The sequence below is a fragment of a genome, unplaced genomic scaffold, assembly GCF_019419815.1.
Source record: "Pyrus x bretschneideri cultivar Hongxiangsu unplaced genomic scaffold, Pyrus_bretschneideri_v1 Contig4, whole genome shotgun sequence".
Classification (NCBI taxonomy): Eukaryota; Viridiplantae; Streptophyta; class Magnoliopsida; order Rosales; family Rosaceae; genus Pyrus; species Pyrus x bretschneideri.
The window spans coordinates 1,530,788-1,546,765 of NW_025999723.1; the positions used below are offsets into that span (position 1 = coordinate 1,530,788).

A 15,978-nucleotide genomic window follows, 5' to 3' on the forward strand; every position below is an offset into this window, starting at 1 on the left:
ATTTAATTTTAAATTAAAATTTTAAAATAATTTATAACTGCACGATAACTGAATACGATTAATTGATTCTCACAAAAAGGTTGCGGATATGATCCTATTCCTTTTTAAATAATGATTGTTTGGAGAAATTGGTTAATTATTATATATATTTTCTGGGGATGAGATCACGCACGGAAATAAAAATAAGTCAAAAAGATGATAAGACAAATCCCACGTGGAGCTTACTCCAGCATATACGTAGACAATTCCAAAACTCCACGAACCTCCATCTTCCTGTTTTTTTCTCTTTCAATTTTTCTGTAGAAGCAAGATTTTTTATAAACTCGGTAACATCTCATCTTTGTGGCATAATATTTTATAATGTTAGTATAAAAATTAACATTGAACTATAATATTATAGAAAATTCATGAAAAGTTTCTTCACATTCTTATATTTTTATATACTACATAAGTTCTACCAGCCTGCTAAGTATGTAAAATCATAAACAACGTTTTAGTTCAGAAGCAAAAAATAATCATGTATATACACGCTCGACTAATAAAAACATCAACATTCAATGTTTTTTTGGCCCTTTTTGTTAATATCTCGTTACTATTTTGTTCAAATTACAACATATATATATTTAAAATCGACATACACAGATATATTTATCATATCATCTAACATCTACTCATGTAATAACACGTAAAATTTTTATTATCAGATTCCCGTAACAATGTTTTCATTAGACAAAACTTTCTTGGCTAGGCAATGGCGTCAGTACACGTGAAGGAACAACATGCATATATATAATTGGCTTTCATGATCACAGTGTGTCGACCAAAAGAAAAGGTCACAATTCGATTGGAAATAGAAAAGTTTGTCGCACAATTATTATTTTTTGACAATCTTTCAAAAGAAAAGAAATTTAAATATATTTATTTGACAACTGAATTATTAGAAATCTTTTTAAGAGTACAAAATGAAATTTTAAAGTGTAAATAATTTTCTTATTTTCTGAGACATCCTTATCAATTAATTATTTAAAAAAAAAATGAAGAAGAGAGTAAGGTGTTAATGGTATTAAAAAATTTAATCGAAGTTGATGGGTGTAATATTAAAAATACAACATGCATGATATTGAGATTATTTGATATCAAACTTTAGTCAATATATTAACGTTACATTATCATATTTGTACTGCCTATCAACCAATGGCAGATTTAGGATTCGAATCTTAGGTGAGTCTAATGTTAAAGGTTCAAGTTTTTTAGATAAAACAGAGCACGAAGCGCGTAAAATAAATTCTGTTTATTCACCGAGACATTTCATCGAACACTTCTCATCCAATTTTGTGCCTTTAGTGGGCTTAGTTTTTCGGTGGCAATTGTAATGGCTTCTTGATGAAGTTGTTATTGTCAACCGAACCAAGTTGCGTACATGTCATTGTCAATAAATATTGACATATATGACAACACAATATGATGAGTGATATTCATAGAATTTGAAGAATGTTATCGACGTAACGTGCGAAAGTGATTTCCTGAAATGCTTGATGGACACAAAAAGGACGGCGTGGCATGTGACGCAGTGGTGCAGACAGGGCATTCGTGCAGCTCGTGGACGCTGGTGGTGGGAGCGATGGAGGTGGGGCCGACAATGGTAGCGTTGGTTGTGACATTGCTTCTGGGCTTGGAAAATTCATGGTGGTGCTGAAGAGGGTGAGAATGCGGGTGCAGAGTGTTATGCTGGGGATGGATCTCGTCTTCATCAAGTCCATCTGAGGACGACACACACTCGATGAATCCCTCTCCTGAAGTATGTGTTTTAACATGCGGCTCTTGAAGTGTGTGTTAAATACAAGGTTAGGCACCAATCAGTCGATGAGCTGGAGTCTAGCGTCTTGGTGGTTGAAAGGGGTTTAAGCGGATTAGATAGATTTAAGTAAATTTATTATATATTTGTATAAATAAGTGTATGCATAAACTACAAAATATAATAACATATATATTATAAAGTATTAGAATATAATGAAAACATGAGGAACAAATACATAATGTGTGTTCATCTAAGTATTCAACAAGTCTCTTGCAATTTATTGAAAAAATAAAATGCAAAATGAAAGTTATATATTTTTTGTCTAAGTGAGAATCGTGACCTAGACCAATGCCTAGATGAGACCGAGTGTGTGGGTGCCTAAGCAGGTCTAGGCGCCTTTTTAAAATTTTCAAACGCCTAGAGATTAATCAAGATAGTGGTCAATTGCCTAACGTCTAGAAGGTGATTTTGAGAACAATAGTTAAACCTTTGTGTCTATATTAGGAATATCGTATTCTCATTTGATAAAAACAAAGTGTCCTTTAGTTATCTAGGTCGTCTACAACGATTTAGATGAGTTTGATAGACAGAGATATAGCAATCAAACATTTTGAGTTTGATTTCTGTAACACTTTGCTACACTAGTGTGGTTTCAATATATTGGTACTAACCCATGAGTTTGATGTATGAACTCATGAGTCTAACATGAGTCCAGTATAATAAAGACACTTATTTTAGTATCAAACTTAAATTTTTCGATCCACCATAGAAGTGTGATTCCTATATAAGTTTAATATATTGGTATCATACTCATTTTATCTAGCTTACTGTGGAAGACCTTACTAGCGACAATTGTCTTAAGTTACTGGTGATGTGTGTTAGACACACAAAAGTAACGTACTTGTTGATACACATTTACCTCTCACACAGCTCGTGAATTTTCATCTTTTAATCTTCTTCAACTGCGAAGGGTGCACACCCATTTTACCTCCCAAAACCGTTTTCAGTCAATTTAAAAGAAAATTCAAGCGAGCCACACTGACTACCACTTGAGTGATATTAATGCTTTATTAATGCCATGTTAACTGATTAGCGCTTGAGTGCTTTTACACAAAAGACAAGGGAATGTTAATTAATGGGCCTAATGATAAAAGTGGGCATAGGAAACAATGGGCCTATTCTAAAATCTTAGTTGAAGGCCCACTTTGCACAGATCCCATGTTGATCAAAATCCCTTCTTCCATTTCAGAATATCCAAACCCTGAACCCCATCATCCCAAAACCTCTGAAACTCTGAACCAAATCAATGGCTCTCTCCAAACCCACCTTCCTTGCCCACCTCAAAACCCTAGCAAAACCCCCAATCCGCCGCCGTTTAACGCCACCCTCCGTCATCTCCCTCCGCTTCCTCTCCTTCGCCACCCCCGAAGAAGCCGCCGCCGAACGACGCCAGCGGAAGCGCCGCCTCCGGCTCGAACCCCCTCTCTCCTCCCTCCACCGCAACCAGCAACAACAACAGCAACAGTCCCCAAAACCCCAAATAAACCCTAACGCCCCGAAGCTCCCCGAACCCGTTTCGGCCCTCTCCGGCAACCGCCTCAACCTCCACAACCGCATTCTCACCCTCATCCGCCAGAATGATCTCGAGGAGGCAGCTCTCTACACTCGCCACTCCATCTACTCCAACTGCCGACCCACCATTTTCACCGTCAATGCCGTGCTTACCGCTCAGCTCCGCCAGTCCAAGTACTCCGACCTCCTCACCCTCCACCGCTTCATCACTCAGGCCGGGGTTGCCCCCAATATCATCACTCACAATCTCATCTTCCAGACTTATCTGGATTGCCGAAAGCCCGATACCGCCATGGAACACTACAAGCAGCTGATCAATGACGCCCCTTTCAATCCTTCCCCAACTACTTATCGGATTTTGATCAAAGGGTTAGTGGATAACAACAAATTGGACAGGGCTATGGAGCTCAAGGAGGAAATTGATGTCAAGGGTTTCGCCCCGGACCCAGTTGTTTACCATTATTTGATGCAGGGTTGTGTAAAGAATTCGGATTCGGATGGGGTTTTCAAGCTTTTCGAGGAGTTGAAGGAGAAGTTGGGAGGGGTTGTGGAAGATGGGGTTGTGTATGGGAACTTGATGAAGGGGTATTTCATGAGGGAGATGGAGAAGGAGGCCATGGAGTGTTATGATGAGGCTGTGGGGGAGAGTTCCAAGGTGAAGATGAGCGCGGTGGCTTATAATTCGGTTTTGGATGCATTGAGCAAGAATGGCAAGTTTGATGAGGCCTTGAGGTTGTTTGATAGGATGATCCAGGAGCATAACCCACCGAGGCACTTGGCTGTGAATTTGGGAAGCTTTAATGTGATGGTGGACGGGTATTGCGCACAAGGGAGGTTTAAGGATGCCATTGAGGTTTTCAGGAAGATGGGAGACTATAGGTGTAGTCCGGATACATTGTCTTTCAATAATTTGATTGATCAGTTGTGTAAGAATGGGATGCTGAGTGAAGCTGAGGAGCTTTATGGAGAAATGCCCGAGAAGGGAGTGAATCCAGATGAGTTTACATATGTCCTGTTGATGGATACTTGTTTCGAGGAGAATAGGCCAGATGATGCAGCCGAGTACTTCAGAAAAATGGTTGATGCCAAGCTGAGGCCGAACTTGGCGGTTTATAATAAGTTGGCTGACGGATTGGTTAAGGTAGGGAAAATTGATGAGGCAAAATTGTTTTTCGATTTGATGGTGAAGAAGCTCAAGATGGACATTCCGAGCTATCAGTTTATAATGAAGACGTTGAGTGATGCTGGGAAACTGGATGAGGTGCTTAATGTGGTTGATACAATGCTGGATGACGATGGGGTTGAATTCGATGAGGAGGTGCATGAGTTTGTTAAAGGGTTGTTGAGAAAGGAAGGGAGAGAGGACGAAGTTGGGAAGCTTATGGAGGAGAAAGAAAGGCAGAAGGCTGAAGCTAAGGCTAAGGAGCTGGAGGCAGCAGAAGCAGCAAAGAGAAGTGCAAGAGCTGCTGTCGCCTCCTTACTTCCATCCAAGTTGTTCGGGAATAAAGAACCCGAGACAGGGTCTGCAGAGGCCACAGAAAATGCAAGTGAGGCTGCCTCGAGTGAAGCTGCAGAGACTGGTCAGGAGGAACATAGTGGAGAAGGCGAAAATTCAGCCGAGACAGAATCCAAAAGTGACAGCGCAACTGAGCAGGTATCCGCTTGAATGTAGATAACTGGTGAAAATTTGTGATAAATCATTTTTCTCGGTTGGAATCAGTGAGTTTTGTTATTAAGGCATGTTGAAATCAGTTCAACTCCCACCGTAGAAGCAAGTATTTGAGTTGTACGAACAAATTGCTCGCAGAAATCTAATCGGTTCCTCGTTTCATATAACTTAAAAGTTAGAGATATTGCAATTGTTTCTTGATTCAAATGCATGCTAATAGTAATGTTACAAAGCAAATTGAAAAGGAAGAAAACGCCTCTGCTTGTTATACAATTTTATTAAAGCTGAAAACTTCCCAAACTCAAGAAACCGGTTTGTTACAACGTACCAGGAACAAGCTGTTCCAGGTACAACACACGACAGTCTCAAGCAACAAACATTAGAACTTTCCAAATCATTTGTCTTAGCTACACAGGTTTGCTATGCACGCCCCAGAATCTTGATTTTGCTGTTCCTTCCATATCCTCCCGGTAACTCTCAGCTTCAGCTCCTTCCTGTCGCCTCCGGAGAAGAATAGAGCCATGTTTCGTTGGATAATGAGACCATCGTGGCTATCCCTGACCTTTCGGTGGCTATCACGGACACTTCGTGGTGTCCCCTCCCATATGAGTTTCCTGCCATTCGCTCCAACCTCTAGGCTGTAGCTGTAGTTCCGGGCCTCATTCTCATCGCCCATAAAACGTAGAAATGCCATATAAACAGGAGCCATGCCGAGCTGGAAGGCTTCAAAATGAAGGCAGAAGTATTGACCAAAACCATGGAAAACCTGATTGGAAAAGGGTTTCAGGTATTAGTATGTTGAGAAGGCAAAACATGACCGTAACACGCAGGCGGTCCTGGATAAAAAGTATTCAATTCTACAGCAGAGATGGTTTGAATGAAGGGATGACGGACTACTGCTCATTTAACCCCATCCGCCAACACGTTACTTACCGAAACAGATTAGGTGATCAACTGCGTGCAGCCCTCCCAATGAGATCAAAAGAATAGGTTTTTCACCATTTTAAATAGAACAGAAAACATCGACAAAGGCAGTAGGGGGATAAACAATAAATGAACCACAGAAACTTGCAAATCTTAATTTCAACATCAAAGAACAACGGATAATATTGCAATTCACTTCAACCTAAAAGAAAGACGACACTTACTGTTAGCATCCAAGTGGCATTCTCTACTTCCCGAGGATTTGACTTCACATAGCGATGGTTGAATGTGCATCCTGTGTGCATGTCCACCTTGTGATCATCCCTTAGATGGGTAACCAGGAAAGGGATATCTCCAACAACAGAGCACTCCGATCCAGCATAAGGGCAATTATACGGTCTGAAGTTGCACACTGATTCATGCTTTAGTTTGCTGTAATACGGGAATATCTCTGGGCATCCCAAGGAGTAATACTTGCAGGGTAACTCAAGTGACTCAGCCACCTTCTCCAGAGCTAAACACCTAATATCTCCAAGCTCCTGTCTACAAGTTGGGCAACGGTTGTGCACCCTCGACTTACAAGTGGAACACAGTGTGTGGCCATTGTGGCACTGCAGATAAGAAAATTTTGAATTTATGTAAAACGGCTCAGTTAAAAAGAAATACAATAACAATCACACCTCTCATGATATTAGCAAAGGCAATACAATATCCAATATCCACCTTTCAATAAAAACTTTTGCCAATGCAAGGAAAACTATGGTTCAGACCAAAGGAAATAAGCATGTCCAATTATGTACGTGCCAAGGAGGTCTTGGAAATAAAAGTTTCAGCTACTTCCAATGTACACGGTATATCGTTAGTAAGGAATCCGTGTTCATTGGATTGCAACACAATGCTTGTACTAAAGCTTTAACAAAAGCAGAGTGATCGATAATCTCAATGGTGCTCACTAGTTAGAAGTAGAACCATGACATTCTTCAATAGTCACATGATCTTCCGTATGTGAAAGATCAGGACTTCAGCATCCGTTGATCCCAGAACTGCCTAAACGTAACTTGGTGCCATTTTAGTAGGACCAGGATCTTCAACAGATAAAGCTCAGAAAGACGCCCTCCCTGCACAGTCATGGGCTTGCATTTGACAAATTTGATCAATTTTTCACATTCTCTAGTTAGCACATTCCATGACTTCAACTACTAGATCAACATAGCTCGGTGCTCGGATCATCTATCTGAAACATTCGTCCCGAAAGATCCTCGACCTAGTTAACAATGCTCATTCATACATACAAAACCCAATCACCATATATCATCTATCCAAAATCCTAAAAACAATGCTGTAATCAAAGACTAGTTCCACAAATCCGATCAAACAACCGATTATCAATCGAACGAAAACGCAAACACATCAAATTAATCAATTTACTCAAAAACTCAAGTTTCCATTTCCACTTAATAAACAGAAATGCAAGCAACAAAATTAGCAATACCCAAAAAAATAAAATAAAACCAAATGCAGGAAAAATAGAGAGAACAATTACCTGATGGATTGGCGGGTACATGGAATTGGTGCAGACAGGGCATTCGAGCAGCTCGTGGACGCTGGTGGCGGGAGCGATGGAGGTGGGGCCGGCAATGGTAGCGTTGGTAGTGACATTGTTTCTGGGCTTGGAAAATTCATGGTGGTGCTGATGAGGGTGAGAATGCGGGTGCAGAGTGTTATGGTGGGGATGGATCTCGTCCTCATCAAGTCCATCTGAGGACGACACACACTCGATGCTTTCCAAGTCCATCGCTCTTCCCCTCGAACACCCCCAAAAGATCGAATTTTTCACCAAACCCAATTGAAAAAATGGAAAATTATCCAAAACCCACTTAATCAAAATCCCGAAACGAACCCATAAATCGAAGAACCGATTGCTGGGTTTCTCTCAGACCTTCCTTATTCCCTATTATTTTCCGGGCAAATTTCGGGAGGTGGAAAAAAAGGGAGGGAGGGAGGGGGAAGATGATTGATGGGATTCCAACCCCCTCTCTCTGAAGAAAAAAGGTTTCTTTTCTTCTCCGCTCCCTCTCTCTCTCTCTCTCTCTCTCCTCTCTCTCTGTCTGTGTGTGAGGAGAGAGAAAAAGAGACAGATGATGGTGTCCGTTGATTCTGAAAATTAATTAAGTGGGATTGAAATCGGACGGCTATTATGGACTGTGTTAATTGTCTAATCCGGTTAATTGTCCTAACCAAAAAGTTTCGGGACAATTCGTTTATGATTTGATTAGAAAAATATCGTAATGACGCACATACGGTTTGGTTCTACGCTTTGTGCCACACACATGACACGTGGCCATTTTGCACTCTTGATTCCTTCTTACCTTCTAATCCAGTACATCATCTTTTAAAATCAATTATTCAAGCAATCAACAAATCAAATATCGTTTAATCGTTCGATTTACATTAAGTAGTGCTACACGCGTCCCTTCACACTTCTCCGCTCTTGTTAATACTTATCTGTTTATCTTTTTCAATTCATTTAATCTGAACGGTAAAAAATTATGAGAAGTGTGCAAGAGATAAAAAAACATGATCTATCTATATATTAGTGTTTAAGTAAATAACTTGGTCTATAAATAACATGGTCTATCTATATCCAGACTATCATGCAACGTGCAGGATAAGAAAGAGAGCCGAAGGAAAATATATAAAATGAGAAGATTTATAGCATTCTTCTAATTTGTAAGCGAAAATAGGTATAATTTCCGATTTATTGTCTGTTTTGCATCCTCAAGCTCTATTTCTGATTACAAGTTAATGACAAGTTTTGTTGTGAAGAGTATGTGGAAAGTAAAAGCGGTGTATGGATAACGCCACCCTTAGAAAATCATACATAATGCTTATCTGATTATTAATCTAATGTTTATTATGTACAAGATTGTGAGTTGGGGACACAAAATAAGGTCCAACAAAAAATATGTTTACATGCTAGCAACAACGGAAGAAAGCTCTGTTTCCGCCTCCGGCTCTCCATCGGAACCCTCCTTGGCTGCAATCTGCTAGACGAGAACAAGGCGTTAGCGTATAAAAACACGTTGGTTGTAAACTGAAAGCAGGATTTTAATGACGAATACGAGAAATACGCACCTCTACATCCTTCGGCTTATTCTGCGAAAGATAGTGATCCAATGCACCCTTGCCATAAAGGATTTTAGCTCCACATCCCTTGCCGTCCAAGCCAACAGCTTCTTCATCGATTACAACTGCGTCTATTATGTCATCACCTGTTCTAACATCGGGAATCTGAAAGAGATACAACGAGAATTCAAGCATCTATGACATACCAAAAGACTCACAAAGATGCAAAAGATTCAAGGAGAAGGTGAGAGTACCTCATACATGGCGTCCATCAATATATTTTCTAAAATAGCCCGTAAGCCACGAGCCCCGGTGTTTTTTGATATTGCCTTTCTAGCAATTAATCTCAAGGCACTTACTGTGAAATGCAGTTTGACCTGAGAGAAGTAAAGCACAAGCAATTTAGCTAAGAACCAATTGATTGCGAATCATGGAAGTGAGAAAATTGCATGGGACAACCGACTTTGTAAATCGGACATAAACAAGCAAAGATATCATGAGAAGTAAACAAAACCAGGATGTTGAACAAATGACCTTGAAGTGTGAATGCCTCTATAATGTAGAGAAGAATTACTTACCCCATTCATTCGGAACATCTTTTTGTATTGTTTCCCTAGGGCATTTTTTGGCTCTGTCAGGACCTACAAAACATATTTGCCGCTAAGAAACACATGGGACAGTAGATATAACAAATAACATTAAACAAAAAAATAATAATAATAAAGGGTACTTGTAAAAGCTCTAAGCACGACTAGAATAATACACCGTCATTTCGACTAAAATTAGTCATACCATACATGTTTCCTCTCAAAGGGGAAAAATATTCAAATTACAGGACGGATAAGTAAGGACTTATTCAAAGCTCATCAGCAATGTATAATATGAATCATTAGCCATCAATCCATACACTCGCTTTCTGAGATTAAAAATGGTTGTGCAAGTGACATAGATGGCGGAGCTGTTTCTACGAAAATAAAAAGAATGCAATGCAAAGTATTACCTCAACCAATTGATTTTCTGTTAGTGCAGACAAACTGACAAGGATGGGAAACCGGCCAACAAATTCAGGTATCAAACCATATCGAATAAGATCACTACTTTCAACCTGTCAAAGAAACCAGTTTTCATATATTTATAGATTTCTAACGAAGACATGAAAATAGAAGGAAGCCTATATAAACTGTTACTTGTTAATTCAAAACTGATGGGAACTTACAATCTCCAATAAGGATGACGTAACAGCAGCATCTGTAACAGCACCAGTCCTCATATTTGCCCTAACGGGAGCGCCAAACCCAATAGAGGAATCTTGGCGTCTGTAGGACAAGCAAAAGGCATAAAAGATTTTAGAGAGAGAGAAAGAAAACCAGAAGATAGCATAATTTCAGTGTTGGGGTATAGAGTTACCTTTCTGAGATTGTTTTCTCTAAGTCAATAAAGGCACCGCCACATATGAAGAGAATATCCTTTGTGTCAATCTGTGAAGAAAGAGAATAGAATTACGAACCGATTTTCACTGATCTACCCAACTGAAAATCAGTCAAACATAATATACAAAGATATTTGCTGGGCTAAGCACTAGTTAAGTCTTAAAGAACAGCAGAATAGGCTTATTTATGATTATGATCAATATGTAATTGTATTTATGAGCCAGCGCAGTTTACAATAATATGTAGGTAACTGAGACATATATCTTCAGCCACTGAAATACCTGAATGTTTTCACCTCTAGGGTGCTTTCGAGCTCCCTTCTCAGGAACATTGACAACCTAGATCATAAGAACTCCTCAGATCAGAATACAAAGAATTAAACGCGCATAGATTATAGTTGTTTAAATGAATCCAAATCATAAAGGAGACATCTATGACTGCGTACAGAATATCCCGAGATGGGTCCTGACTTAGCCAAGATGCCATCTCCATGATGCCTGCTAGCATCAGTACTACCGAATTATGTAAAACGTTCACTTACGGTCCCTTCCAGCATCTTAAGTAATGCCTGTTGAACACCCTCCCCAGATACATCCCTACTAATATTTAGGCTCTCAGCCTGCAAAATAAGAGCAGATGTCAGTACATATATAAGAGTAGAAAACTTCTTCCACAAAGAAAGAGAGAGAGAGAGAGAGAGAGAGAGAGAGAGAGAGAGAGAGAGAGAGAGAGAGAGAGATGAACGTAAAAACACACCTTTTTAGTAATCTTGTCAACTTCATCAATATAAACAATTCCCTGCTGTGCAGCTGTTACATTATAATCGGCAACCTGGCATTGAATACAGAAGAACATAGATGAACTTGGGATTACCAAGCAATATAAGCATATAAGTGGAAGTTCCAAGAAAAATTTCATGATAAGTGGGAACTCGGTAAGTCATACCTAAGGTTATGGCCAAAAAACAACTTTCAAATTTCCCCGCAGAATTATGGCATAAAACAATTAAAACATGTTTACGTTTCTCACAGACTTTTAAATATATGTATGAAACCATAAGCATGAAAGATGGTTTCAACACTAGGTAATGCTTGTTGCAATTCCAATATTAATCGCAATAAGCAGAAAGCAATTAACAATGAAATGCACATGTAACGCCAAAGAGAGCCCTTGATATGGAGCATAGGCTATCAAATCACAAAATTCAGACGGACACAAATGGAATATGCTCAAGAAAATTTACCGTAAGGAGTTTGTATAAAATTGATTCCACATCTTCCCCTACATATCCTGCCTGCAAGTAACAACGTTGTGTCATGGCCACCGTAATGACAGGAACAATGCCATTGAATCCATATTAAACTCTTATAGTTCGCAGAACATGCAACAGAAATTGGACAAGAACCTAAATAAAAAACCATGCGTGTACGATGAATATTCTAGGGACCATGAAGGCCAGTGTTTACAAAAAACATCCAAGGCTGATCATTGCATAGAGCATAGTGACTTCAAATTTAATGGTAAAGGAAAAACAACCGACAATTACAAATGAACTCAAATTACAAACAACAACAAAGAGTAACAAAACTTACCTGAGTTAATGTTGTTGCATCTGCAATAACAAATGGAACATTCACAAACCGTGCCAAGGTTTTGGCAAGTAGTGTCTTCCCTGTCCTTGAAAGATCATCAAAGAGAACAAGTGAGACCAGTAACCAAATCAACAGACTAATGAACACTTCAAAAGCAGACAATTAAAAGACATCCAAACAAGAAAGCACTAAAGACACAAAACTCCAGCTATAATGCAAATACATGCAACATCCATAGATAAGATACAGACAAATGCAACTTGGACATAGGGGTCTCCAGGTCTTTTGGCATCTCATCTAACCGCAATTTTAAATTTTGACACACAGAAAATCTTAGCAGTCATTCAACATTCGACCTCTTAGTGAAAATGTACATAGCAGATTCAAGAATCATTCTAAATTACCTGAGCCTGTTGGCCCCATTAAAAGAATGTTACTTTTTTCAAGCTCCACTCTATCATCATCCATTGCATCTACTTTGCCGTTACTTGAATCTCCTGCAGACCTAATTTCTCAATAAGAAGCATGTTAAAAGCAGGAGCTAGCATCAGTCGGTAGGTCGGGTTATAAGTAGAAACCAAAACTAAACTGACTATAACTTTTCATGACTTCTAGTTAAAGCCAATGATATATGTTTAGTACAAATACCCTCAAGCTACGAAATGATTCTTCTTCATATAAAACATAGACTCAAACAAGATACGTATATGGATATGGAGCTGACCATTTCTGCAGGGACTCATGATATATCCTCTTATAGTGATTGTAAACAGCAACAGATAGTACCTGCACACAGAAAAGGCACAAAATTTACAAGAATTGCAGAACCAAAGTTTTTGAGTCTTAAAGAAAATTGTTTTCAAGAAATGTTCTTAAGAAATGTTTTGAGAAATAATAAAAAATTTCGAATAGGACCCTAAACTTTTCAGATATCTCAACACCATAAAACAAACAAAAAAGGCAACGTAAAAACTCACCTTCTTGGCCTTCTCTTGCCCAATTACAAACTTGTCGAGCCCTTGACAAATTTCCTTCGGTGTAGGAAAATTTTTCCCCAACTTGGAACCACCCCAATTCTCATCCTTCGAATTCGAATCGAACCCACCTCCCGAACCAGGGCTCGGACCGCTTCCACCGCCTCCCCCACGAACCAAATTCGAGCCGGGAGCGGCCCGAACCACAATTCCATCACCGGACCACACCTCCGGCGGGTCCCCCTGAGACGACATAACACCGTTACACCTGCTGCTGCTCAACTTTCGTCCCCAATTCTTATCACTATTCTTGCTGGCTCTCTGGGAAGCTCTAGGGTGATCGAAAATCTGCGAACCCTTTTCGACAAAGTTGCCGCCGAGCAACACCGGCTTGAAGGAAGTGAAGTGGTAGGGCGTGTTCATGAACAAGTCGTCGTTCTTGGTGCGGTGGGCATAGTGAGAGCTTGCCACCCGGCCGGCGTGCATGTAATTAAAGACGAAGTACCTGAATTGGGAGACGGCGGACGACGCCGTGTCTCTGGAGGGCTTGGATCTGAGCGCCGCGGCCATTGCGGGCGAGAGGACTTTTCCGGGAAAACGACGGGAAATGAAAGAAAACGAGGGAAAATTAGGATCGACACATGGATTTTTTGGGTGAAAAATGAAAGCTTGAAGAGTGGTTGGGAAATTTGGGGGTGAATTCAAATATGTTTATCTGAGATTTTGGGAAGAGTGTATGGTGAGGGAATTTTGATGGTGGAATTGGAAATTGAAACTTGGAAGAAGAGAACAAAGGAAAGTAGAGAGATTTGATATTCCACCTCGATTGTTCTTATAACTTGCAAGAAAGACAATGAAAATATCTGAATTTACAGAACAGGGCTTTGAGGTTTGATCGATTTTCTATTTCATCACGTCTTGTTTAAAATTTTGACCCCCCTTGAAAGTATTTTCAAAATAATCAAAAACGCTTTCAGTAGAGACAATGTTTCTTATCGAAAGCATTTCAAGTATTTTTTTATAATTTACTTGCATTTTCACTAAAGATTAATTTTCAAAATATTTTGACAAAAAAGATTTTCAGTTATTTTAAAAGTAATTTCAAACGAATCTTTAAATTAGATTGTTTCGTGTTATAAATTTCAATCTATAAGCATAAAAATGTTAGTTAACTTGGTCAAAATTGTACCGTAATATAACCGGCCATGATGAGAAAGTTTTGAGGGGCTTATTTACAAAAACCAAAAAAATAAAAAATAAAAAAAAATAAAAAATTCTCAAAACGTTATCATTTAAAACTTTACATGAAATAGTTGTCTCTACAACGCAACATCTAAGAAGGCAAAGATTACACGAAAAAGAATGAAGATTATGACCCAAAGAAACCAATGACCACTTCTCTACAAGCCCTTGCGTTGAGCTTCATAATCCTAAAACTCTACAAGCACTCGAACCTTCATCTCCGACCGGCACTTCCAATTGGAACGGCCGCTCCTCCTAAGCTCCCACGCCCCGTTTAATGAACTGCAGGGTCGCCGGAAACAATCAGACTCCGTGAACAGAAAACAAGAACTACAATCACGAGATTACTATTTTTCGGCGTTAGATAATGAAGTCCTCCGGAGAAAGATCACTCACTCATTTGTCGACGTTAGATTTTCGGCTTCAGTTATAGCATCACTCGCGGCGTAGAGCGCCATCTTCTTCTCCTGAAAGCAGCAAAATCATTCAGCGCACACATTCTTGCTTCTGTGAAGGTATAATTCTTACTGATGTACAGAAATATAGACGTTTGCTGCAACGAGACACAATACGTATAAATCATATGATCATATTGCTGCATGCATGCATGCAAAACGAATAATTTAACTTATTATTACGATCAGATTGTTCGGGATGCAAAGCCACCTAACGATGAGCTCCAGGACCGATCCAAATTAACACTACCTCCAATTTATCTTCCTTGGATCTGTGTTTTTCCGGAAGCAAAGAGAGAAGAAAATGAGAACTGCTGATAAATTAGCACTGCTAAAGAAAGGAAGTGAAAATTGGCACATCGATGGGACGAAACCTCACCCTCATATTTCTCACTTGATGCGGGCATCCAGCAGGAATGAAAATGTGGGGGTGGAACCATCCCGGTGATCTTTCAATTATAATTTGGTTTTGAATTTGTCATTTAAGAGACCAATTCATGAGCTTTCAGGTTGACAGAAGTTAATGTACGAAAATGTGTAGCATCATGGAGAAAATTATATCGATGACATTGCATTATTGGTTTGAAACATTAAAATTTTAATATGTGTTACAACCGCTCGCACAACTTAAATCTATGTGGAGCTCCTGTACTTACACGGCCACATCTGATCAGCTCAAAATATTTCATTTTTCATTTGTTTATTTTTTTGGTCTGAAAAGTCAGATGTTTATTCCTTGTGATTCCTCGGAATCTGTGACGTGATACGACTGTGCTTTTTCCCTTAGAAAGGAGCTAAATAATAAAATAGTAGGCGTTGTTGACAACAAGGTTCTATGGTCTAGTGGTCAGGACATTGGACTCTGAATCCAGTAACCCGAGTTCAAATCTCGGTAGAACCTTTCAAACAATTTTTTTGTTTTTTTTTTTTTTTTTTTTAAATTTTTAGAATTGGCCACCATGTGTGTACTGTAAACAATTACCACTGTTTAACTTTTTCGGGAGAAAATTTTCATTGTGACGGTCCTGACGGGAACATGGATGGTACCACGGGATGTACCACCATTTGTATAGTGACACGTGATGTACCATTTCATGTGTCGATCACACTGAAAAATCTCTCGTCAATCAGCTCGTGAATTGACACGAACATGAGACATATAGAAAGATAAATCCAAACACAACCCATTGCAACAA

The 15,978-nt window shown here is 39.3% G+C and overlaps 3 protein-coding genes and 1 non-coding gene across 4 annotated transcripts; 2 read left to right on the forward strand and 2 right to left on the reverse strand.

The window, feature by feature from the left end:
* The first annotated feature begins 3,104 nt into the window (after nucleotides 1–3,104).
* On the forward strand, nucleotides 3,105–5,203 carry LOC103948038 (pentatricopeptide repeat-containing protein At3g49240, mitochondrial-like). The gene has a single exon (XM_009359029.3). It carries the CDS (start codon nucleotides 3,105–3,107, stop codon nucleotides 5,034–5,036), a length of 1,932 nt encoding a protein of 643 aa, XP_009357304.2. The 3' UTR covers nucleotides 5,037–5,203.
* Nucleotides 5,204–5,276: 73 nt separating this feature from the next.
* LOC103948037 (E3 ubiquitin-protein ligase SINAT5-like) lies at nucleotides 5,277–7,962 on the reverse strand. Its single transcript, XM_009359028.3, has 3 exons — nucleotides 7,507–7,962; nucleotides 6,188–6,574; nucleotides 5,277–5,805 (listed from the first exon to the last, which is right to left on the reverse strand). The coding sequence occupies exons 1-3, from the start codon at nucleotides 7,756–7,758 to the stop codon at nucleotides 5,443–5,445; spliced, it is 1,002 nt and encodes a 333-aa protein (XP_009357303.2). The 5' UTR covers nucleotides 7,759–7,962; the 3' UTR covers nucleotides 5,277–5,442.
* Nucleotides 7,963–8,838: 876 nt separating this feature from the next.
* On the reverse strand, nucleotides 8,839–13,655 carry LOC103948036 (CLP protease regulatory subunit CLPX1, mitochondrial). The gene is made up of 15 exons (XM_009359026.3): nucleotides 13,089–13,655; nucleotides 12,836–12,897; nucleotides 12,516–12,616; nucleotides 12,112–12,191; nucleotides 11,763–11,813; nucleotides 11,276–11,350; nucleotides 11,061–11,138; nucleotides 10,801–10,857; nucleotides 10,497–10,567; nucleotides 10,306–10,405; nucleotides 10,090–10,194; nucleotides 9,668–9,730; nucleotides 9,344–9,466; nucleotides 9,099–9,254; nucleotides 8,839–9,007 (listed from the first exon to the last, which is right to left on the reverse strand). Exons 1-15 carry the CDS (start codon nucleotides 13,653–13,655, stop codon nucleotides 8,933–8,935), a joined length of 1,764 nt encoding a protein of 587 aa, XP_009357301.2. The 3' UTR covers nucleotides 8,839–8,932.
* A 1,956-nt stretch (nucleotides 13,656–15,611) lies between these two features.
* TRNAQ-CUG lies at nucleotides 15,612–15,683 on the forward strand. The gene has a single exon. It is a non-coding gene; the product is annotated as a tRNA-Gln (tRNA).
* The last annotated feature ends 295 nt before the right edge of the window (nucleotides 15,684–15,978 follow it).

Excerpts from the sequence above, each read along its gene's own strand:
- LOC103948038 (XM_009359029.3), top strand. The coding sequence starts at position 3,105 with ATGGCTCTCTCCAAACCCACCTTCCTTGCCCACCTCAAAACCCTAGCA.
- LOC103948037 (XM_009359028.3), bottom strand. The coding sequence starts at position 7,758 with ATGGACTTGGAAAGCATCGAGTGTGTGTCGTCCTCAGATGGACTTGAT. Across the intron at positions 6,575-7,506 it reads TGTACCCGCCAATCCATCAG|TGCCACAATGGCCACACACT; the intron begins GTAATTGTTCTC and ends TCTTATCTGCAG. Across the intron at positions 5,806-6,187 it reads ATGCCACTTGGATGCTAACA|GTTTTCCATGGTTTTGGTCA; the intron begins GTAAGTGTCGTC and ends TTTTCCAATCAG.
- LOC103948036 (XM_009359026.3), bottom strand. The coding sequence starts at position 13,655 with ATGGCCGCGGCGCTCAGATCCAAGCCCTCCAGAGACACGGCGTCGTCC. Across the intron at positions 12,192-12,515 it reads AATGGGGCCAACAGGCTCAG|GGAAGACACTACTTGCCAAA; the intron begins GTAATTTAGAAT and ends TTTCAAGGACAG. Across the intron at positions 10,858-11,060 it reads TTAAGATGCTGGAAGGGACC|GTTGTCAATGTTCCTGAGAA; the intron begins GTAAGTGAACGT and ends CTTATGATCTAG.